Source organism: Aphidius gifuensis, linkage group LG3, assembly GCF_014905175.1.
Source record: "Aphidius gifuensis isolate YNYX2018 linkage group LG3, ASM1490517v1, whole genome shotgun sequence".
Taxonomy (NCBI): Eukaryota; Metazoa; Arthropoda; class Insecta; order Hymenoptera; family Braconidae; genus Aphidius; species Aphidius gifuensis.
The window spans coordinates 16,659,221-16,683,380 of NC_057790.1; the positions used below are offsets into that span (position 1 = coordinate 16,659,221).

The following is a 24,160-nucleotide window of genomic DNA, read 5'->3' on the forward strand; positions in this document are numbered from 1 at the left end:
CGATATATCAAATGATTTACAATCATTTAAAAATACAATTTTAGAAAATCCAATTGTTGAATTTGTATTAAAATATGGAAAAATAATTATCAATAATTTTTTCATTGTTATTTCAATTATAATTGGAATCAGTTTATGTTGCTGTCTTATGCCATGTTTTTATTACATAAAAATTTGTATCTGTAATTAATTGTAAAATTAAGATACCTAAGTTGTGATATACACATTTTTATCATTCAATTTTTTCAAACAACTTTAAAAACATAATAAATTTACATAGATTACGTATTAAGAAACTGTTTATATAATAGCATTATTTTTAAAAAAAGTTATCTATTAAAATAATTAATAAACATTAACATTAACATCAATTAAAAAAAAAAAACTGTAATTATTCGTTTTAAATGATTATTGTAACGAACAACAGCAGCATCAATATGTATATGAGATATAAAAGTGCATATGCATAAAAGTAATAAATTGAACTTTAATTTTAAAATAAACAAGCATTCTTATTGTTTATTTATAACAAATTGCGCATTAAGTAGTGCGCAGGTTGTGAGTAAGTGGCTCACTCTTTATTTACAACGAATCAAGCCGTCCCCACCACTTGGAGTGTATTCTCCTGGTGTCTCTCGTCTTCATAGTTCATGCCAGGATCCAAAAAAAAAAAAATAGATCTCCAATAATAATAACTTGACATTTGTCCGGCATTTGTCATTCTTTATTATTGTTGTTAAAAAATAAACTCCAAAAAAGTTCTATGTAATAATTTAAAATCCAATTGTTTCAAAGTGTATGTATTTAATTAATAATCAATAATATTATCTAAACAAGTGCATGAGATATAAAAACTATGTAAATATTAAGTCAACGTTTTTTCAACCACATAACGTATTGTTGCCGGGATCAACAATTATTTAAAATCAAATAGAACAATAATTGATTGCTGTCATTGATGAATAAATTATCCTAAAAGGTTTGATTTATTTTTCAGTTAAATTTGTGATATTTAAAAAAGTACAAACAACGTTTATATATTGTTATGATAGATATTTGTGTATGATGCCATTTTGACATCATGGCGTCATTTGAGTTAAAATTTTATTAAATTCTTGATAAACAAAAAAAAAAAAAATAAACACAATTCTTCTTCAAATGAATGCATTGTTGTTATTTAATTAAATAATTATAATTGTTATTTAATATACAAATTGTTATTTAGTTTAATAATATAAAAAAATTTCAGACTAAATTCCTGATGCTGCATGATGACATGTAGATGATATTATTGATATAAATATAAATTTGAAGAATATAAACAACAATAATAGTGTGATAATGGTGGAGGAAAATAGTGATGCAAAATTGGCAGGTCCACTGTCACCAAGGAGTCCAGTGACAGCTGTCAAACCACCAAGTCCAAGATCACCACCAAGACCACCACGTAAAATAAAATTGACTGATCAACAACTTGAGACAATAACGAAGGAGGAATTAGCAGCAAAGTGGCGTGAACAGGATTTGTATGTGGAGTGTCTCGAGAGCCAGACGGCAACCCAGGAAGGTATTGAGATTAAAAGACTAGAACGAGACAAATTGTCTCGTTCAAAAAACAAAAAAATTGAAAAACTTATCAAATTATTATTGTTTTGAATCGGATTTAAATAATATATTATCGGTGATTTATCAATAATAATATCGGACCATTTAGACAATTAATTACATTATGTTTGACACTTTAATGAACCATTTATGTCGTTCAAATGGTTTCATATAAAAACTTGTCAAGCAACAAGTTTTAATATCCAAAACTTAGATTAAAATTTTTCGCTTATAAAGTGATGATTGTGTTTAATTTTATTATTGAGCAATTAATTATGTGACGAGTGTGAAAAATAGTGAAAATAAAAAAAAGAAATTCTAATTTTATCATTGTTAATAATATCAATTGATACAAGTGATTTTTTATTTAACAAAAGTGAAAATATTATTACACATTTGTTAGTCATTAAAAGGTTTAAGTCAGTGTGATGATGTGGTTTTTTTGGGTTGTCTTTTTTTTCTTTCAATCAAAGAAGAAATATTTTTCTATTTTACTATTATTGTAATTTGTTAGTTGTTAATTTTTAAATGAAAATGTATTACACCAAGTATCAACGAAATCATCTTGTTAAATACTTTATGGAGCAGTCAGGATAGTCTATCAACTAATTCTCTACCAATATGTCCGAATAATTATAAATATTATTAAATTCTTCTTCATGGACCAGCTTATCTCTTTTTTTCCATTAATTTTTTTGAGAAAAACACGAATAAGGTGGACATGATTATGACTTACGAATTCAATATACCAGGCAATTTATTAGATTGGTCTTTTTTGAAAAAAAAATTTTTATATTATTATTGTTTTTTTTTTTTAAAGGAGAAATATCGAGACTGAAGAAGTCTGAGGAAAAATATCGGCTGAAATACAGTGAGTCTTCACACAGAGAAAAAATTCTTGTCCGGAGATTAGCTTCTAAAGAACAGGAACTCCAAGAATATGTGGTAATTTATTTATTTTTTAAAATTATTTATCAATTGGTACATAATACATTAACAAAAACAATTATTTTAGAATCAAATAACAGAAATGAAAGCTGCCCAGGCACCAACTGCATTGGCTCTTCGATCAGCTCTATTGGATCCTGCTGTTAATATTTTAATACAAAAACTTCGACAAGAATTAATAACAACAAAAGCTAAATTAGAAGATACACAAAATGAATTGAGTGCTTGGAAATTTACACCTGACAGGTAAAATTAACTTAATTAAAAATTGATATTAATAATGATTTTGTTGAAATAATTTTATCCTTTTTTTAATTATTAGTAATACGGGAAAAAGACTAATGGCTAAATGTCGACTTTTGTATCAAGAAAATGAAGAACTTGGCAGGATGATTGCAAGTGGAAGAATTGCTAAACTTGAGGGTGAATTGGCGTTACAAAGAAGTTTTAGTGAAGAAGTCAAAAAATCACAATCAGGTTAATAAACATAAGATAAAATAATGAATAAAAAAAAAAAGCAAAAGTTATTAATGATTTTAATTAATTTGTTATTTTTTATCTTTTAGAACTTGATGAATTTCTTCAAGATCTCGATGAAGATGTAGAAGGTATGCAAAGTACAATTTACTTTCTCCAGCAAGAATTACGAAAAGCTCGAGAATCTGTGACTCTTCTTCAGCAAGAAAATTTATCATTAAAATCAAATACAAATGAAATAAGTCTTCCAAATGGTCTGTCTCCTCATACACCTCCAACAAAGAAAGAAGAAGATGAAGAGAATAAAGAATGTAAATCTCCATCAATTAAATTAGTTAAATCTAATATGATAATTAAAATGGAAGTAGATAGTGAAGAAAGATGTGATAATGTCAAATCTTCACTTGTATCAATTGAAAAAGTTGAAAAAAAATCTGAGATTGCTTCTTGTTCCGAAGAGTCTAAACATAAAGACAAAAATTCAAGTGACTCTTCGACATCGGTAATAAATGTCAAAGACGAGGAACTTGTTGACAAAAAAGATTTGGAAAAAGTTAAAAATAATGACAACAAAATTGATAAAAATATAGTTGAAGGTGAAGAAGATGACGATGATGACGACGACGACGACGACGATGATGATGATGATGACGACGATGATAAAGATGATGACGATGAAGAAGATGACGATGACGACGACGACGATGATGATGATGATGATGATGATGATGATGATGAAGAAGAAGATGACGATGACGACGACGATGATGATGATGAAGAAGATGATGATGATAAAGATGAAGGTGAAAATAAAGTTTCTTCAAGTATATTAAAAACTCAAGATGGTGATAAATCATTGATTACAAGTGGGGCTACTGAAACAAATGGGGGTGATGAAACGAAAACAGGTTTAATTAAGGGTAGGGAACGGACAAAAAGAGACTCTTGTGATCGAGGTAGTGATAATGAATTGGATACAGTGTTAAAAAAAAAAAGACGTGAAAGTGTATTATCACTAGACTACAATGAGGCAAACGATGATACCCTCGTTATTACAAACACCGAAAAAATTCAAAGTGATGTTGAATAAACTATAAGTTATAGCAACTCTCGTTAAACCTTTTATATTTTGTTTTTCTCCATTCCTTGTTTCGAAAAATTACATCGAAAATAATTAATATCAATCAATTGATACAAAAGGAATTTAAAAGAAAAAAAATAATCCATTTGATATTTATCCGAACAACTTGTGTAAAGTTAAACAATAAATAATAATTATATATCTAAAAAAATTATTGAAAAAAAAATTTGATAACATTACAGTACAATATACAATATTGTTGTGTTTGAATTTGAATAGAAATTGATAAATATTCAAAGAAACAAAAAAATATAGTCAAAGGAATTGATATTCGAAAATAAATCTTTTTTTTTTTTTTTTTGTCGACTACTGATTCAATATGATGACAATTTCTTATTAAAACAAAAAAATGTATAATAAAGATCTTGTAGAAAAATTGTATAAAGACTTTATCAAAATCAAATTCTATTTTTATCTTTTACCTTCATCTTATAATTATTATTTTACGACTTAAACTGTACATATAGAAGAAAAAGAAAAAAAAAATTAAACAATTGATATTTAAGCAAGTTGATGTTGTCATTTATCAAACCATTTTGTGTCAACTTTTATTTCTCTAAAGATAATTTAAACAATTTTTTTTATTGATAGAAATTTATGTCTGTATCCTGTCGATAATTGATTTAACAACAATATCTATTTTATTGAATTAAATATCTTTTTGGTGCGAAATTCATTGTATATAATTAAATTATAATATTAAAATTGATAAGGCTGATCGTGATATACTATTATAATAATTGTGTGACGCTGTTGGAGAGAATCAATTATCAGTGCTTTGATTACACATGTGGCTTCAATAAATACTAAGTGTCAATAGTCATTTTAGAAATGATTTTAATGAACTGGCATTGAGTAAGTTTCATGGATCGACTTAAAGTCAACATTTGTGTTGATATAGATGGTGAATCTCTGGTGAAAATACTTCTCTAACTTCCTTCTTAATTACTCCGAAATTTGTATTTTTTTTTTTCGAAAAAATAAGTTTCTCCCAATTTACGAGCTCTTTTCTTATCAATTTATTTCAATTCACTCTATTTTTCTCCACAAAATCCAAAAAACAACTTTATAATTGAAAAAAAAAATGAAGTAAACAAGAAAAAAATATTTTTACCAAATTTATATATGAAAAAATGAATCAGAAAAATTTCTAAATTAAAAATAAACTGAAGCGAAATTCAAAAATAATAATAATTATCAACATAATTGTTTATTAATACATTTTTATAAAAAATTATTAATTTTTTTTTAATTTCTATACAGCTAATAATGTTTTCTATATACGCTTGCGCAAATGAATTGTATTTCAATCGATACAAGAAATAATATACAATAAAAAGTGTCTCAAGTGATTTAAAGAAAAATAAATAAATATCATTTAAATAGTAAATTAAAATTTTTTTTATTATTCATTTATTTTTCATCCATTAATTCTGGACTTGAAATTTTTATTAATATATTTTTTTGATGTCTTTTTAATATTTATAATGTGTTTTTAACAACTATATAAATTCTACAATAAAAAAAAAAATAATTATTACATTTAAAAAGAAGATGATAATCAATCAAATTTAGTAGACACAATTGTTGTTATATTCCAAGAATAACTAATTGAAAATCATTGAAAACAATTGAAAATAATTGAGAATAATTGGAAAAGTGGGAGGGGCCAAATAGTTTTATTAGAAATGTTGATGAATATGTATTTTTAAAAATTCTAATGTCAAATTGAACTTTATGAATTGTACTTATAAATTATAAAATACTCTAGAGAAAAAATATTTTTAATTTTTTAAAATTAAATAATTAAATTTTTAAAAATATATATCTAATATAGTTTTTAGTTAAATAAGATACTTTGAAATAATCAGGAAAGTAGAAGCGAATGAATACTCTCTTTCCGAGAATAAATAAACGAAATAAATAAGCCCCGATAGTTAGAGCCGAGTATAAAAATTTTCTACCTCGGCTATTGACTCGAACACACCTGCACTGAGCCTTTGCTGACAAAACCAAACTGTTTGTTATTAGTTATGATTAGTTATATATTTTTTTTGCCATCGTGTTTGTGCATTATACATTAGATATTTTTATGATAACAACAATAAAAATTATCAGGTTTGTAATACTCTTTTCTGTCATTAAATTATTATATTTTTTTTTATCTTTAAATTCATGGAAATATTTTTTTTTGCTTAGTATAAATAATAAACTAAGCAAAAAAAATATATACCTTTTTTTAAATTAAATCTATTTAATTAAAATTAAACAATAATTTTTTTATAAAATAAAAAATTTAAGTGATAATTTTTAGCAAATGTTAGTGACCTTTGAATTTGTATTTAATTTTTTTTTTCTTTATTATTTCATCAGCTATGAATATTGTCTTGAAAACTGACCTTATTATTATTTTTTTTAGATAATTATTTTACAACTTCTTCAAGTGTCAATTACATTAATATTTATAATTCATAAATAATTCATTTTATATATTGAATTAATAATTGATAATATCATTGTTAAAAATTACCATAAACAGTATTAAATAAAATAAATAAGCTATAAAAATAAACAAAAATATATACATAAAATCATGACCCTTGACGATGTTATCATACGAATTGGAGAATTTGGTAAATACCAAAAAAAAACATATGTCTTGCTGTGTCTGCCAGTTATATTTTGTGCATTTCACAAATTATCAACAGGATTCATCAACTATGAACCAACCACACTCAAGTAAGTTAAAATAATTATTATAAATATCAAATTTATTAAAAATCTAATTGACAATTAATGTTTTTATTACAGATGCCTTGATGAAACTTTTATACCTAGAGAAAAAATTAGTCCATGCAAAAATATATCATATGGTACAGATCAAATCACTACTGTCACAGAGGTAATGTTATTATTTAGCTTTAAAAATTTTCTATCATATTAATCATGATAATTGTTGCATTAAAATAATATATAATTACAGTGGAATTTGGTATTTGATAGAAAACCAATGGTAGCATTGTCAGACTCAATATTCATGGGAGGTAAAATGAATGTAATTTTAATTTGATAAAATATATTGTATAAGTATTTAATGTTAATTAAATAAATTATTTTATTTTTTGTATCAAGGGGTCATGGTGGGAAGCATGATTTTTGGTGGATTATCAGATACCATTGGTAGAAAATTAGTCTTCACAATATCTCTAATTATTCAATTGGTTGGTGGTATACTAGTTGCAATATCACCAAATTACTGGTCATTTGTATTAGCAAGAGCAATTGTTGGAACATCAATATCTGGTATATATCTTACTGCATATGTTATAGCAACAGAAATGGTTGGACCATCAAAAAGAAGAATTGCTGGTGTTTGTGTTCAACTATTTTGGACAATTGGATATGTTGGAGTTGCTGGATTAGCTGCATTATTTCCAGACTGGAGAAATCTTCAATATGCCATAACATTACCAAGTATATTTTTTCTTCTTTACTGGTGGCAAGTATAAATTAATCAAATATATATTTTTTAATATAAATAATAATAATAAAATAACATTCGTTTTAAATAAATTTAATTACAGGCTTATTCCAGAATCAGCTCGTTGGTTAATTACAAAAGGTAGAGATGAAGAAGCAAAAGATATTCTTCAAAGTGCATCAATAGAAAATGAACGTGAATTATCTCGTGATACGATACAGCAACTTCTTGATTATAATACTGAAAAAGTTGATAAAAATGAAAATACTGGAGGAACAACAATTATTCATTATCTAATTAAATATCCAAATATCAGAAATAAAACATTGTTTTTATGTTTAATTTGGTAATTTAATTTGTTCATTGTTTTCTAAAATATTTTTTATTTAATAATTGTATTTGTTTTTACTTTAGGATTGTAGCAAGTGGAACTTACTATGGTTTATCATGGGGTGCTTCAAAACTAAACGGTAATCCTTATGTTATTCATGCAATATCAGGTGCTATTGAAGCACCAGTTTATTTATTTCTCATACTGACACTTGATCGATGGGGAAGAAAAAAAACACTACTTGGATCCATGATATTGACTGGTATTGCACTCAATTCTTCAGCACTTTTAACGAATTATGGATGTAGGTTTAATGTGAATTTAATTATTATATTAAAATTTATAATAATGTAAACTTAGTTAATTTATTATTAATTTTAATATAGTTACAAATGGAAGTATTGCAATGTATATGATTGGAAAAATGGCAATCACATCAGCATACGGTGTTGCTTATCTTTTTACAACTGAACAGTATCCAACAACTGTGAGAAACATGGGTCTAGGAGCTTGCTCAACAGCTGGTATTTAATTATTTATTTATCTATTATTAATTTGTTTACGTGTAATAATATGACATAAGTAATTTAACTGTTTCTTTTGTTTAATCTGAGCAGCAAGAATAGGACCAATTCTCGCAACACATATTCATAATTTGGTAAACTATTATTTTATTTTATTTATATTTTTTATGTACTACATGAGATTCTTTATTGAAAAATAATAACATGTACTTTTTTTAATTCATCAGGAATCATTGGTGGTTTGGCTACCATTTGTAACACTTGGTGCAGCTGCTTTTACTTCTGGTGCACTTGTTATGTTACTGCCAGAAACATTAAATAAAAAATTACCAGAAACAATGAAAGATGGTGAAAATTTTACAGAATAAAACCATTATAGTATTGTATTATTTAATTAAAATTTTTGATAAATAAAATTATTTTTAAATTTATATATTACAAAATTATATGGGCAAAATCAAAGTATTGTATTAATAAATTGTTAAAAAATGATTAAATATCAACAAAAAAAAAAGTTTCATTATTGTTATTTGTTTTTTCGAATAATTATTATTTGAAATTGAACAAAATTTGGAGTTAATTTAGCAACAATTGTCAATTGGAAAATAATAACAACAGGCAATCTGTAAATTTGTATTTTAATTTTCAACAATTAGTTTTATTGTAAACATACCTTAAATGCAAGTTTTATGTTTGTCGAAAAACTCGGTACTGCACATGACACTGAGTGTTGCGTTGTGGAAAATTTATAAGAAGTTCAACTAAATAAATGCTAAATCCTAATAATAAGTTTAGAATAGTCTTGTTTAAATTATTTTTTTTCTAATCTAAATCTACTGACTTTATTAAATATTTTCTTATTTTCTTTCTTTTGTGTTCACTTGAATATTTTTCTCTGCAAATTGATAAAAAAGGTGTCTGACTTTATCATCAGGTATCTGACTTTTACTAGTGACTCACCTCGGTAAATTTAAAAACTATGAAAAATTAAATAACACGTCGTTCCGATTCTATACCGGTGTCGGCCAACATCATCAGTCACGTGATCATTATTGATACGCTGTCATCAAGACACACTTTTTACTTCCACATTACTCGTTTTTTGTAATTTTTTCATTACCTGCTGATGACTGTTAGAGTATATTTCTCTGCCACGATTCATTTTTTGACACTTTCAAGTTCAATTTAATAAAACATATTACAAGTTTCTGTGATCTTAAATATTGTAAACCCACAGCCTCACTATGGGAAGTAAGTGTTTTAAATTGTTAAAAAATTATTCAAGTTTAGGTTATTTTATGTTATGGAATTTGTTTATTTAATATTGTAATGATTTTAAAAATTTTTTTTTACAGTCAAATTTCTCGAGGTTATAAAACCTTTCTGTAGTATTTTACCAGAAATAGCAAAACCACAAAGAAAGGTCGGTGTTTATTTTTAATTTTAATTATTTAAAACATAATAATAATTATGTTTTATTTAATTATTTACTTTTTTTGCAGATTCAATTTAGAGAAAAATTATTATGGACTGCAATTACGCTTTTCATTTTTTTGGTGTGCTGCCAGGTAAATTTGCGACTATTATTTTTAAAATATTTGGAAATACTCCAAATAACTGTAAAAAAAAAAAAATGATTTAATTCTACTGTTTCTGATGCAATATTTTTGTTTTCAAATAGATACCACTTTTTGGCATTATGTCTTCAGACAGCGCAGATCCTTTCTACTGGATTCGTGTAATTCTTGCATCAAATAGAGGTACATTGATGGAGCTTGGTATTTCACCAATAGTTACATCAGGATTGATAATGCAACTGTTGGCTGGTGCTAAACTCATTGAGGTTGGTGATACACCAAAAGATCGTGCACTCTTTAATGGAGCTCAAAAATTATTTGGAATGATAATAACTGTTGGTCAAGCAATTGTTTATGTCATGACTGGCATGTATGGTGATCCATCTGAAATTGGAGCTGGAGTCTGTCTTCTTATTATTATTCAATTATTCGTAGCAGGTCTTATTGTTCTTTTACTTGATGAACTCTTACAAAAAGGCTATGGTCTTGGCAGTGGTATTTCTCTCTTCATTGCCACCAATATTTGTGAGACAATTGTTTGGAAAACATTCTCACCTGCAACAGTTAATACTGGACGTGGTACTGAATTTGAAGGATCAGTAATTGCTCTATTCCATCTTCTTGGAACAAGACAAGACAAAGTTAGAGCACTCAGAGAAGCATTCTATCGTCAAAATTTACCAAATCTTATGAATCTCTTGGCTACCATTCTCGTTTTCGCTGTGGTTATTTACTTCCAGGTAAAAATACTCATCTCATTGTTTATTTGTTGATTGTTATGACAAATGGAATTAATAATTAATTAAATTTTTCAGGGCTTCCGTGTTGATCTACCAATAAAATCAACAAGATATCGTGGCCAATACAGCAGCTATCCAATTAAATTATTTTATACAAGCAACATCCCTATTATTCTTCAATCAGCTCTTGTTTCCAATTTATACGTCATTTCCCAGATGTTGGCTATCAAATTTCATGGCAACATATTGATTAATCTTCTTGGCGTTTGGTCAGATGTTGGAGGTGGTGGTCCAGCAAGATCTTATCCTGTTGGTGGTTTATGTTATTACCTTTCACCACCAGAGTCACTTGGACATATTGCTCAAGATCCAATTCATGCAATTCTTTATATTGTCTTTATGTTGGGATCCTGTGCTTTCTTCTCAAAAACTTGGATTGATGTTTCTGGCAGTTCTGCCAAAGATGTAAGATACTTGAAAATATTTTATCTTTTAAATTTAAATATTATATTCATTAGCAAATACTCATGAATTTATTAATGTATTTTATTAGGTTGCAAAACAATTGAAAGAACAACAAATGGTAATGAGAGGTCATCGTGACAATTCCATGATTCACGAACTTAACCGTTACATTCCAACTGCCGCTGCTTTTGGTGGTCTTTGTATTGGAGCACTCTCAGTACTTGCTGATTTTATGGGAGCCATTGGCTCAGGTACTGGAATTCTTCTTGCAGTTACCATTATATATCAATACTTTGAAATATTTGTTAAAGAACAAAATGAAATGGGTGGCATGGGAACGCTACTTTTTTAAATAAAAACTTTTTAATAAAATTAAAAGTGATTGTTTTCATAAATTTAGAATAAAAGTGCGTATTTGTATGTTATTTATAACGATGAACATGAGAGTTAAAAACAAATTAAAAAAAAGCTCAGTGTAAAAAAAAAAAAAAATAGTGTAAATGTGATGACAAAAAAAAAAAAGAAAGGGTCAAATGTTTTTTTTTTAATGATACATAAAAAAACATAAAAAAAAAATTTATATATACCTTTAATTTTTGTCCGTCCAGATTTATAACAAACGGAAAAAAATGAGAAACTAACAATAATTTTTACAATTTATAAAATCTTGTATGTAAATGATGAAGAAAGCATAATGTATAAAAATTATTAGAGAAATTAAAACTGACAATTTTATTTTGTCGAGATTGATCTATGTACTTTAAGATATTTTATTTATGTCTTAATTATTTTTTACATAAGAAAATAAATTAAATATAATAAATAAAAATGAAAACAGGATAATTTTTGTTGATTGTATTTTTAATGAAAAGAAAAAAAAAAAAACAGTTATTTTATTTAGTCAGTTGTGATTAATAAAATAAATTGAAAAACAAGTATCATAATATTTACATTAATAATTTAATTAAAAAATTATTTTTAATATCCAAATTTTTCATTTAGACTTGTCTTACCATCACCACTTTGATTTTGAGGTGGTAACCAGTCTGAACCATCTTCTTCATAGGTATCATTTTGCAAATTTTTATGTCCAGCTTTTTCTGCTTTTTCTGCTCTTTGTTGTAATTTCTTTTGATTTTTCTTTTTCTTTTTTTGCAGCTGAGCCTCGGTTATTTTAGCATCATCAACATTTTCATCAATTTCAGTTTCTTGTTTTTCATGTTCATCATTAACCACTGTTTCTGTTAATTCATCATGACATTGTTTGTCATCAACACTTGAAACTCTTGTAAATTCCTTTGGATTTGTAATTAAACCATATCTTGGCTCTTGAACTTTTACATTCGTATTATTGTCGTCAGTTCGCTGACGTTTTTGTGATATATCTGTTTTAATTTTTGATTTATCAACTACGTCTGGTGTGGTATTCAACTCTGGCAAAGATGCTGGTTTAGCAATTTCAACAATTTTTATTAAACTTTCTTTTTCTTTTCGTAAATTTTGTAATTTAAATTTCATTTTTGATATCTCTGATTTATTTAGCAACGATGATGATAAATTTGTCATAAAAGCATTTAAAGCATCCTCTTCAGAATTATCATCCATGGCATTCAAACTTTCTTGATGTTTTTTTAATATATCTTCATATTTCATAATTTCTTTATTAATATTTGATAATTTTTCAACCAATGATGAATAAGTTTCAACTTTTGTTTCAAGTTTTCCAGCATTTCGCATTCTTTGTTCACGTTTACGTTCAACTGTTCCTGTTCTATCAAGAAAATTATCTTCATCAGAATCATAAAAATCTTCTTCCTCCCAATTACGTGATTTGCGTTTTCGTCCTTCATGAGTTGCTTGACGAAGAACACCATGTCGATCAAGAATTCTACATGCTTCCAATGCACACTGTATAACAGCTTCTTTCTTTTTTCCTTTAACCAAAGCTTCAGCTCTGACTGATCTTGCAGTTGAATCAATTGGAAGATTAACCCAACAAAGAAATTGACCAATACCTTTTTCTTCAGTTTGATACTGAAGATCATGACCCTCACGCTCAAACCAACCACGTAGAGTTTTCTTTGGATCATCTAAAAATAATTCCTCATTGTTTGTCAAAGCAAATGGATTTTCAGCTAGATCAGACTCTTCCTCAGCATCTTCAGCCATTCCCCAATTAATTCCTTCAGACTCTTCATCTCTTTTTTGAATTTTCAATAATTCTGCATTTACATGAGAAATTTTTTCGTTATTTTCACGTTCTAAGAGCTGCATTTGTCTTATATCCTGTTGAATAAAAAAATAAATATATATTTATTAATAAATAGATAATAAAACACTTATAAATATATTTTTTTTACCTTAAGCTGGGTAACAGTATACTCGGATTCTTCTTCTATCTGATCAGGTGGTGTTTGCATGATAAATTTTCTTTGACTGCAACCAAATTTTATCATATGTCCATACTTTAATTTAACATAAGTTCTTGGCTTAACTCTACAGCCATTCCAAAAAGTACCATGTGTACTCTCCAAGTCATACAGATAATAGCCAGGACCATTTTTCTCATCTCCAACAAGTCTGTATTGCAAGATAGCATGATACCTTGATATTGTTGGATGAGCAAGAGGTATATCACACACAGGAAGTCTACCAATAACATAAAAACTTTGTGATGATAAATCAATAGTGTCAAGAATAACTCCTGATTTTAAAACTTCAACTTGATATTTTTCTGGTGGTTCACCACCCCATGAAGGTTCCTTGTAAGGTAGAGGAACATTTTTTTTATCAATTGATACTTGACATTGTTCACTATCTGATTTTTCAACAACTGGAGATTCTGTTGTGTTTTCAGTTGGTGATGATGAATCGTCATCTGGTGATGAGACTTTCTTTAGAGATGACAATGTTCGAACACCAGTTATTTTACCTCGACGTGGACCAATCATCAAGGAAGGCTTTTTAAAAGCCACCTGGGTTGGTTTTTCATCCTCCACTTTGTTATCATCAACTGTGTTTTCATCATGGTTTTGATTTTTTGAGTCATCTAATTGTAGACTGACTGTTGGTATATTTTCAGGGTCCATTACTGTTGGTATATTTTCAGGTTCCAAAACCAAGTCCAAGTTGTCTTTTTATGTTTGTTGTATAATTTTTTAATTTTTTATACAATAACAAATAATTTGAAATTACAACAATTGAAATGTGAGGTTATAATCTGACGTTTGTTGACGTTTGAAAATTGAGATAGAAATAAAGCCTCTATTTACACATGTGCAAACACAAAATTAAACAACATGTTTATCAATGTACATTAACAAAAAAAATAATTATATAGCCATTAATAAACTATAAAAAATACATAGAATAAAATATAAAATTAATAGCAAATATTTATTTTATTTTAATTACGTTTCGAAATAGTAATTTTATTTTTACTATTGTGGTAGTACTGTTGTTTTTTAGACGACCGTTAAAAACAGCTTATGTTTGGCTTTTAAATCAGAGGTGACACTTGATGATAGATACTGTAAACATAAACATTAAAATACTTGACAAGTTTAAACTTGTTCAGACTTGTTAGAAATATTCATTACTCATTACTCGGTGTGTACTGTATAGTAAATAAGATAAAAAAAAATTAAGCTGGTGAATGATAATAGTTATGAACTATTGAATTTTGGAGTAAGTTAAAAACGAGCAAATAAAAAACGTGAGTATGTTAATGACATCGACATGACATTCGTTAGTTGTTTATGAATAAATTATTTATTTATTTTTAGTTTTGAGCCAAAATGATGACATTCATTTTTTGGCTATTCAGTAATAAATAAAAGTAGCCAAAAAAAAAATATGATAAATATTATTGTTTGATATTTTTGTCAATTTGTGTTGATTATACTTTGTAACTTATTTTTTTTTTTAATAATTATATTAGTATTTATTATTTATCAATTGTTGATTATTAATTTTTAAAGTGTTACTAAATAATTTTTTTTTTTAATATAAAAATAACAAAATAAACTTCAACATGATTATTTTAATTAAAAATATTTTCAGGATATTCAAAATGAAACTCACAACTTGTTTGATGATCCTGATGATCATGTCCAGTGTTGATGGATCAATACTCAATTGGATTTGGTCCAAGCCAACTAGTGAAGAGAAAAAAATTACTTTTTCTAATAATGTACCACTTGCTTCAATTCCATATGAAATAATGACAAATGACGAAAAATTCCTTCATGAAGCATCAAAAATAACTGATATACAAATATCATCAGTTCTTGATTCATGTCAACACAAGGTTGTCTTGAAAATTCGCAAAACTTGCTCTGCATTGACAGAAGAAGAGCTCAGTAAATTTAGTGTCAATTTGCTAAACTGTCAATCTTTTGCTGAGGGTAGAAAAACTTATCCATGTACAGATGAAATGGTGAGTTACATAATCAAAGCATCATTGGTTGTTGGAGGGGTGATTTTTTGCCTGTCTAAACCTGCATATTTCTCCCCTATAAGCGTGGCTTGTAAGGCATAGGTGTTCAATACTATACAAGCCTTTTTTTTGTTTATTCTAGTTTTCATGTTGATCACATTCAGTCACATAATATTAAAAATATAACTGTTTTATTTTGAAAAGTATTTTATTATTAATTTAGCATTTTAATTTTTTTTTTTTTTTTTTCAAGACCTTGGAACAATGTACAACAGATATGGATCCTGATACATGGAATGCTTATCATTTGATGAATAATCGAGCTCGAGGAATTTGTTTGTCTGCACGTAATACACAATTTCGAGCATTAACTGAAATTACAGTTAATAAACTCATGGAGAGTTCACAGTCACAAATAAAAGCATTTGATACTCTCAAGGTAATTTATAAAATAAAAATAATATTAACAATTAATTAACAATGACTAATTTTTTATATTTATTTATGTTTTTCTTCTTCAGGAAAATCAAGAACGTTTAGAGATGAAAACTATTGAAGCTTTAATGTCATTATCTGAAGGAAATAAAATTCTTTTGGATCAACAAGAACACTTGAAAGATGCTCAAGCATCAGCACACAATTTAGTTGCTAGTAATCTTCGTGAATTGAATAATGAAAAAGCATTAATTAGAGCTGGACATATGCAACTATCAACAATGACTGAAGATATAAAAAAACGATTGGGTAAATTAATAAATTTCTTTATTCATTCAACATTAAAATAATTATATCATAGACAATATAATATTCTTGTTTTTTTCTTTTCAATTATTTATCTAGAGAAAGCAAGTCAACAATTACTTTCTCAAACTGATGAGAGTCGAGAGAATCATAAAGAGTTACTAGATGATCTTATGAACATTCAAAAACGAGCAGAACTTATATGGGATAAAATTGAAGCGAGTACAGAACGAATTGTAAAACAAAATTTTGAGGCAGCAGCTCAATTTGAAAAAACACTTGAGAGATTAGAAAAAATTAATGGTACCATTTATTACATTGGAAATGTTACTGAATCAATGAAGACAGAAATTGATCAAAAGCTTGAATGGATTGCTAATTACATTGGGAATACAGGTAAATATTTTTAACATGTTATAATTAATAATAACAATGTGTAATTAGTTATTAAAACTATTACATATTATTAACTTTAATTATTGGTATTATTTTTTTCTTAATTTCAGGTGAACAATTTGAAAAAATACATCGAATTTGTATGCATATTGTGTATCTTTTGGCAGCAATGATTGTTGCTTCATTTTTAAATGCTCCAACCTTGACAAGAGTAACAATCTTGGGACTAATTCCAATGAATTTGGTTGCTTTTTTAAAGCATGGAATGAAAACATGCTTGGATTTTACGTCAATAACTGTGTTGATATTATTAATAACTGGAATGCATTTCATTATGGTTGGCATTCAGCGTTTAATGTCATCTGGCAATCCAAAAACAATTGATACTCCTGATGGTTATGATTTTCCAATGGGCAATGGTTGTTCTACTCCTCTTTTGTCATCTAGTGCAATGAGAAGTGGACAGAAACAAACTCCATTAAAACGAAATTTTGCTAATGAAGTTTACAGAATGACGATAAACAAGCTTGTTCGCTTTAAAGGTAATTCATTATTTTTAAAAAATATATATTGATAAATTTTTACCTATTTGATAAATTATTTTCATTCTAAATTTAAATCTGTTCTTTAAATTTTTTTTAAATGTATATTTCTTAATGTTTTTTCAATTTATATTATCTTGTTTTAAGGATTTCTTCGACTTTTTTTTTTAACGAAATAAAATTTGCTATAAAAAATTTAAAAACAGATTTGAAATAAGAATGAAAAAATCTATTGGCTGAGTGCCAACTGTTTTTAAAATTACTTAAATTCTACTGTCTTATTATTCAATACTTTTATTAATTTTTTTTTCAATTAAAAACAATGAGATCATTGATTGTATAAAACTGTTAACAAAAACTTATTCTTCTTGTGTATTTATAATGAAAAAAAAAAACAATATTCACTTAATTATTTTATATTTTTATCTATCGATGAAAAAAATATCTAGTAAACTCAACGAAAAGTTTGTTGCTATTTCTGAGTAAGTCGAGTTCAACGTCCTCTAATAAAAACATTGTAATTCGAAAAAAAATTAATGACAAAAGAGTAACTTGAAATTCTAAAAAAAAAACAAGTTACTTTTACTCTAATAATTTTTTTGAATTGTGCTGTTTCTCTTGGCGACCATCGAGCTTTTCTGGGTTATTTTATTTCAATTATTAATCAATTTATATTTATATTGTTTTTTAATTTAGATAATACAGTGTCTATAATGCAATATGCTGCTTCTTGGTGTCGACAAAATACTTCTCCAGTTGAAGAGCTATCCTGTTCTTATCATCCATCAAAGAAAAGTCATGACGACGTTATTTATTATTCCAAAAAGTATCCAAGTACATACAATAATAACTCGGAATATGAAACATCAAGATTATATAATGATTCAGAAAATACACTTGATGCCAATGACTTGCGACGTCGATTAATTTCCACACGATCATCATCAGTTAGATCAAATACATCATCAAGAAGGTAACATATAATAAGATTAAATTATCAACGTTGTTATGATAATAATTTTATTTCTACATTTTACATATTCATTTATTCATTTGTTGATAGTGTTACACCAAGCTCTGGAATAGAAAGAACAATGTGTTCTGCAATTACAAAAAATGGTACCCAATGTCGTTCACGTGCACAAATTGGCCGTGAATTTTGTGGTCGACACACTGATCAGTCATCAGTCAGCATGAATTTGACAGAGAATTAATTTTTTTTTTTAATATTGATTTCTAGTTTTTAAGGTCATCAAATGACACAGATACAACAAATCAATCAACGCTATAATAATTGTAAATTACGACCAATATTTGCAAAGTACTCTTAGAACTTATACGAAATATTTATACGGAATTTGATACTTATATAATTTGAATTTTTAGTTTAATAATACTCATCTTTTTATTTATAAAAAAAAAAATACATTTTGATATAGTTTTATTAGGAAAAAAAAACAAAAATTTAAATTTACCTTTAAAAGTGTGAATGTATTTATTTATTATAATTATTATTTATTTTGAATTTTCCAAAAATTTGTTTTCAATCGTGTAAGTCATATTTGAGTACTATTTATCATAATAAATTTACAAGATAAAATATTAATTTAACAATTAAAAGTCATACATTTCTAAGACAAATAAATTATATTTTTAAAAAATAATTATTGTAAAAAAAAAAATTATATCAGCTGATTAATAATAATGACAAAAAACAGTCAAAAAAATTGTAATATAAAAATATCAATAAATTAATTGTATAGTTTAAAAGTTGGAAACAAAAAAAAGTTTTTTTTTTTTTTTTTAAATAAGCTAGTTTGTTTATTTTAAATATACGTATTTTTATAAAAAATAAATAGTAAAATAATTTAATAAAAATAATAATAAAATTTAACATTGTCAGTCAAATTTTTTTCACTTTGACATAAAGAAATTAAGTAGTTGAAAAGGGGAGCTTTACTTGTTGTTAATCTGTAGGTTCTTGGTCTTTTGTACAAAGTACAATTTATCTGGTTAAAGCAATGTCAGTAAGCACTGTCTGTCAAAAAGCCTGTCAAGCAAAGCTTCACAAGACCTCGAAACTGTGGGTAAAATAAAATATACATAAATAAAAATTGAGTAAGCACAGTGGTTTTTCGTTCCGTCACGTCGTCACCCAACTTTTTAAACATCTTTTCAATATTCATATGTGATCTATTTTTGACCACCAACTCCCCTCAATAATATTTCAATAAACACACCATTTTTTTGTTTTGAATGATTAATAATCTGACAATTTTTTTCTGTTCTTTATATTTTGGTTCTTGCTTTTATGATTATTTCATTTTTTTGAATGACCTGATGGGAGGTACTTGACGTCCTCCGATTTTTGTCGGTAACTTCAAATGATAGACCCAAAAAGAGTCTGTAATATTTCGGCAAGTAAGAGGGTCCCCGGAAGACGATGATGAAAAAAAAAAAACCACCAAACCAGACAAGTCGTTGAGAATATGAAGATCAATTCTGCGAATGTATTTTTTTTTTATTCTTCTCTACGTTCGTTTACATTTATTGCCCAACATATGTTACTATATTGCAGTTATAACTCTCTATCAACAACATCAAAAATTTTCTTGGCCAGTTATTGAATGAATTTACACACCAAAAAAAAAAAAACGATGTCCACCATGTGTCGTTTTCCAACACATCTAGTCAAACAAAAATGCACACTTAATTTTTTGTCTGTTACTCTATACCTGACTATTTTATTGTTAAAAAACCGACATAAATTTTAACCGACGATAATATTGCATAGAACAGAAAAAATAAAAAATAAAAAAGAATTGAGTCAGAGGAAAAAAATAAAACTGATGAAGGATACCGGAAGGAGCCTGCTGAATAATTTTCAACCTACTTGAAGAGTTTTTTTGGGGAAAAAACAATTGACATGGTGAAACACGACACACATGTTGAATATCCTGAGGAATCTTCGTGGAAATGATCTGATATGTGAAATTTAGAAGAAAAAAATGTTCAAAAAATTATATGAATCAGTTTCAATGAATTAAAATGAATATCTATACACTGTTAGGCAAAAATATAAAGTGTTTTTTATTTAATAAATATCAAAAAATATTACAATAAATTTATATTTGCCCACAATGACAATCAAAGTGCTTGCATTTTAATATTTGATGCACAAAGATGTTGCAAGTTTTACTACGAGATAGAAATTTTTAATGGAATTTTATCTTGTAAGTGAATGCCTGCGAATGTGGGTCATGAATGGCACCAGTGTTTTTACCACTTCAACTATGTGTCCAATGTTAAGATCAACATTTTTTTTTCTCTTTCTTAATTTCATTTATGCTTGCCGAATTTTAAATATTGATTTTAAATGGTAAAATCCAGTCAAGTATATATAATTTTAATATATTTTTTTGTTATATATAAAGTTTCATACTAAAATATATATGTATAAAATTTTTGAGAGACAGTTTGAATAATATTTAAAAGCTAAAAGAACAAATATAAAAAGTATGAATTATTATAACTCATTTTTTTTTATATTTATTTATTTTTTTTTTTTTTTTCAGTTTTTTATTTGCCTTGAATGTGCGAAAATGGTAGTCGACAACGACAATTAAATAAAGAAATAAAATAACGAAGATGATGCGAAGGAAGCGATCCAAGACGGTCATGTGAACCGGATTTTACCGGCAGCTGTGAGTTTGTGTTTTATGCTTATTTGTTGCAAGCTTCTTGGGGCCCTTGGAGACTCATCAAAGCTCGATCCCCAATAAAAATCATGTAAGTTTAATAAATATATTTTTCACTTTCAACATAATATTTTTAATTATCCATCTTCTTTTTATTTATTTATTTTCTTTTTTATTTTATTTTACTGTGTTTTTTTTTTTGTTCATTATATATAGCTGCAGCTTTTTTTATTTTAATGTATGGGAAAGACAAGTCCAGGCATTCGAGGAATTAGGAACACCGGAAGACAAATGTCATTGATAATTTTATGCATCAAGAGATGAAAAATCTTCGTTGGAGTTCTGGATTGAATTAATAATTGTTTTGTAATATAACTAATAACATTTTCAGCTGAAAAATTAAATGTTTATAAATTTAAATTTGGCGATATATTTTGTTTGATCTTTGATAAAAAATTAACATCTCAAACAAAATATTAAAAGCTGAGTTAACATTAGATGTTGAATCGAATTTATCTGACTAATTCAATAAAATATATAATCTAAAAGTCAGAAGAATTTTCTTGTCAAATGATTTTTTTTCATTTTAATTATTTGTCCACAAAAAAAAAAAAATTAAAATGAACACATGATATTTTTTTTCCTATTTTTTTTTAATGTTGATTTTTTAATATTTTTCAAATGTTGAATTTCAACATCTGAGGTAAATAAAAAGCATATTTTCTAGAGTCCAGATAGGTAAACATTTTATATTTTTGTCTATAACTGTATGTATTTATATTTTTTTTCATATGTTTTGCACAAAAGACGTCACAAATTTGGGCCAGGGTTGAAAACATCCTAGGCAAAACCCAAAAATCTGGTAACAATCTGGTACAAGTCTTTTTATACCTGACCATCCTTCTAAGTGTATTTTTCTTTATGTTTTGAAACTTTGCTGTGTCATTAAAATTTTTTTTTTTTTTCTTATCAGGATCCCAAAAAAATGTGCTTTTTTTATTTCTTCTATCTGTCCGAGGTTTTGCCGCCATACCTGATTTGGTGCTTACCGCTTTGTGTATTTTCAAAATGCACAAACAAAAGTACCGTTTATTTTATTTTTTTAATTTTTAACGTTTTAGGCAAGCCTTCTTCTTAAACTACCAGACAAAGAGGAGACTTTTTTCTACATTTTTTTATCGCACCGAATTTTAAGGTAATATACAATTGTAGGTATATATACAGCATGTTTTTTTTTTCTTTTTAAAAAAAAAAATACTTGAATTTTCTTTGTAGGTACATTTCTTTGGTCTTTTTTTTTTTTTTTATTTTAATTACGGTCGAAACGTTGACCTAAACCCATCAGTTTATATTTTTTTTCAACAACTAAAAATTTATATATTTTAAATCCAGCAAGCTTGTGTATACATTGTTTGTTAAATTTTCGTTCTTTGTCGTGTCACTTCAGTCAGCACGATATATTTCTATATATATATTTTTTTTTTTAATCTAAAAAGTAACACATAATATACTTGAACTTGTGACTCCGATGAGTTTAATTAAAAAAATAATAACAATAATATTTCAAACAAAAAAAAAAAATGCTTCATATTCTTTCCATTAATCATGGGACAGCTGTCTGATGGTTTTCCTGAGTGGTTGACGATATTCAGTATAGTAGGTGGAGTCCATATTTCTATTAACACGTTAGGATGATTCTCGTAAGTATTTCGAAACTCATTCCTTGATGCATCATCGTATTTAAATTATTCTATTTGACTTTTCTTTTTTTCCCCTTTTCAAACTAAGAGCTGATAAAAATGGCTTAAAAAAGAAAAAAAACTACCACGTGTTTATTACAATTTAAAAAAAAAAAACAAATTTATCCATTCAAAAATTAATTCGAACTAAAATTTCAAACCGTTTGAAAAATAATGTAAAATCAAGTAAATTTTTCATTTGATTTTTATCTAATATTCAGCTTAAATCGTAAAAAAATAATTCAAGAAAATAATAATGATGAAAAAATATATTTTTTATTATTCTTACACATTTATTTTGACAATTAGTTTTCGTTAAAATATAAAACAAATGTAAAAATCCAAATTTATAGTATTTTCAGTAAATTTTAAGTCATGAATTTACATTTTTTTTTTAAAACTACATGTTAATTTTCTATTAAAATTCATATATATATAGTTTTTATGTTTTACTCGCAATTTAAAAAACAATTTCTTCATTTACCATGCGTTATTTTCATTCTTAAAAAATTAATATTCTCCGAACAAATGTACTTCAATATAAAGTTCAATGGACTTTGTATATTATGAAATTTTTTTGGTCGCTAAAAGATATATCTAATTTTTGAATCTTTATAATTATATTTTCTATGTAACTTTTAAAAAATTTCCTTGAAACTTGTATTTGAAAATTGTGAAGATAATAGAATATTTGAAAAAAAAAAAAGTATATAAACATGCAGCCACTTGATATTGATGATGGCAAACAACACACAAAATTTCAACGTATTTCATTTGCAGTGAGACGAAGGAAGGGACAAAAAATTCTATTTTCGAATACATGACGATGATGGAACTTCAGCACACTATAAGTATATATATATGTACTGTGGTACACACCAAAAGCGTAAAGAAAGATTTATGAAGAACGGAAGAGAACATTGAGTATTATTCTTCTTTATTTTTATACTTTGCTTGTGGGTAACCCTTTTGGGGTTTGGACCTGTGACATATATTTTGTCGATGAAATATCGATGGTGTTTATTGGCCCAAAAAAAAGATGTTATTATAAAAATTTCTACCAACAAAGATTTATTTTTAAAAATTTAAATCAATATATCCAAACACAACTATTATTTATTTATATTCTTTTAAATTTTTAATTTAAATTATTGTACAAATTTTAAATTATATATCAAGATATAATTGAGCTGCATGCATAAATGAATTTTCATGCTGAAATTTGAAAATAGATTGAGCCATTGAAGGTCACTGTGTTTATATGTATATACTGATCATGATATACCATGATAGTGGGAAGCTAAAACTTCTATTTTT

The 24,160-nt window shown here is 26.5% G+C and overlaps 5 protein-coding genes across 6 annotated transcripts; 4 read left to right on the plus strand and 1 right to left on the minus strand.

Annotated features, from left to right (window-relative positions):
- Window positions 1-639: 639 nt before the first annotated feature.
- Window positions 640-5,321, plus strand: LOC122852169 (nucleolin-like). Of its 2 annotated transcripts, none has more exons than XM_044151800.1 (6): window positions 640-979; window positions 1,250-2,357; window positions 2,426-2,550; window positions 2,621-2,799; window positions 2,876-3,030; window positions 3,120-5,321. In XM_044151800.1, the coding sequence occupies exons 2-6, from the start codon at window positions 2,327-2,329 to the stop codon at window positions 4,118-4,120; spliced, it is 1,491 nt and encodes a 496-aa protein (XP_044007735.1). In that variant the 5' UTR covers window positions 640-979; window positions 1,250-2,326; the 3' UTR covers window positions 4,121-5,321. The 2 variants fall into 2 exon arrangements, with proteins under 2 accessions (XP_044007735.1, XP_044007734.1); XM_044151799.1 differs by having other exon boundaries at window positions 1,250-1,567; window positions 3,120-5,319.
- A 158-nt stretch (window positions 5,322-5,479) lies between these two features.
- On the plus strand, window positions 5,480-9,296 carry LOC122852172 (organic cation transporter protein-like). The gene is made up of 10 exons (XM_044151804.1): window positions 5,480-6,289; window positions 6,591-6,910; window positions 6,983-7,073; window positions 7,155-7,215; window positions 7,304-7,670; window positions 7,756-7,998; window positions 8,067-8,287; window positions 8,370-8,507; window positions 8,601-8,641; window positions 8,735-9,296. The coding sequence occupies exons 2-10, from the start codon at window positions 6,765-6,767 to the stop codon at window positions 8,873-8,875; spliced, it is 1,449 nt and encodes a 482-aa protein (XP_044007739.1). The 5' UTR covers window positions 5,480-6,289; window positions 6,591-6,764; the 3' UTR covers window positions 8,876-9,296.
- LOC122852173 (protein transport protein Sec61 subunit alpha-like) lies at window positions 9,287-11,781 on the plus strand. The gene is made up of 6 exons (XM_044151805.1): window positions 9,287-9,758; window positions 9,863-9,930; window positions 10,010-10,075; window positions 10,189-10,824; window positions 10,900-11,289; window positions 11,378-11,781. The coding sequence occupies exons 1-6, from the start codon at window positions 9,752-9,754 to the stop codon at window positions 11,639-11,641; spliced, it is 1,431 nt and encodes a 476-aa protein (XP_044007740.1). The 5' UTR covers window positions 9,287-9,751; the 3' UTR covers window positions 11,642-11,781.
- A 449-nt stretch (window positions 11,782-12,230) lies between these two features.
- On the minus strand, window positions 12,231-14,708 carry LOC122852170 (kanadaptin). The gene is made up of 2 exons (XM_044151801.1): window positions 13,650-14,708; window positions 12,231-13,575 (listed from the first exon to the last, which is right to left on the minus strand). Exons 1-2 carry the CDS (start codon window positions 14,376-14,378, stop codon window positions 12,268-12,270), a joined length of 2,037 nt encoding a protein of 678 aa, XP_044007736.1. The 5' UTR covers window positions 14,379-14,708; the 3' UTR covers window positions 12,231-12,267.
- Window positions 14,709-14,790: 82 nt separating this feature from the next.
- Window positions 14,791-19,473, plus strand: LOC122852171 (protein brambleberry-like). The gene is made up of 8 exons (XM_044151802.1): window positions 14,791-15,004; window positions 15,352-15,727; window positions 15,981-16,166; window positions 16,249-16,471; window positions 16,568-16,864; window positions 16,975-17,406; window positions 18,103-18,379; window positions 18,470-19,473. The coding sequence occupies exons 2-8, from the start codon at window positions 15,362-15,364 to the stop codon at window positions 18,618-18,620; spliced, it is 1,932 nt and encodes a 643-aa protein (XP_044007737.1). The 5' UTR covers window positions 14,791-15,004; window positions 15,352-15,361; the 3' UTR covers window positions 18,621-19,473.
- Window positions 19,474-24,160: the final 4,687 nt, after the last annotated feature.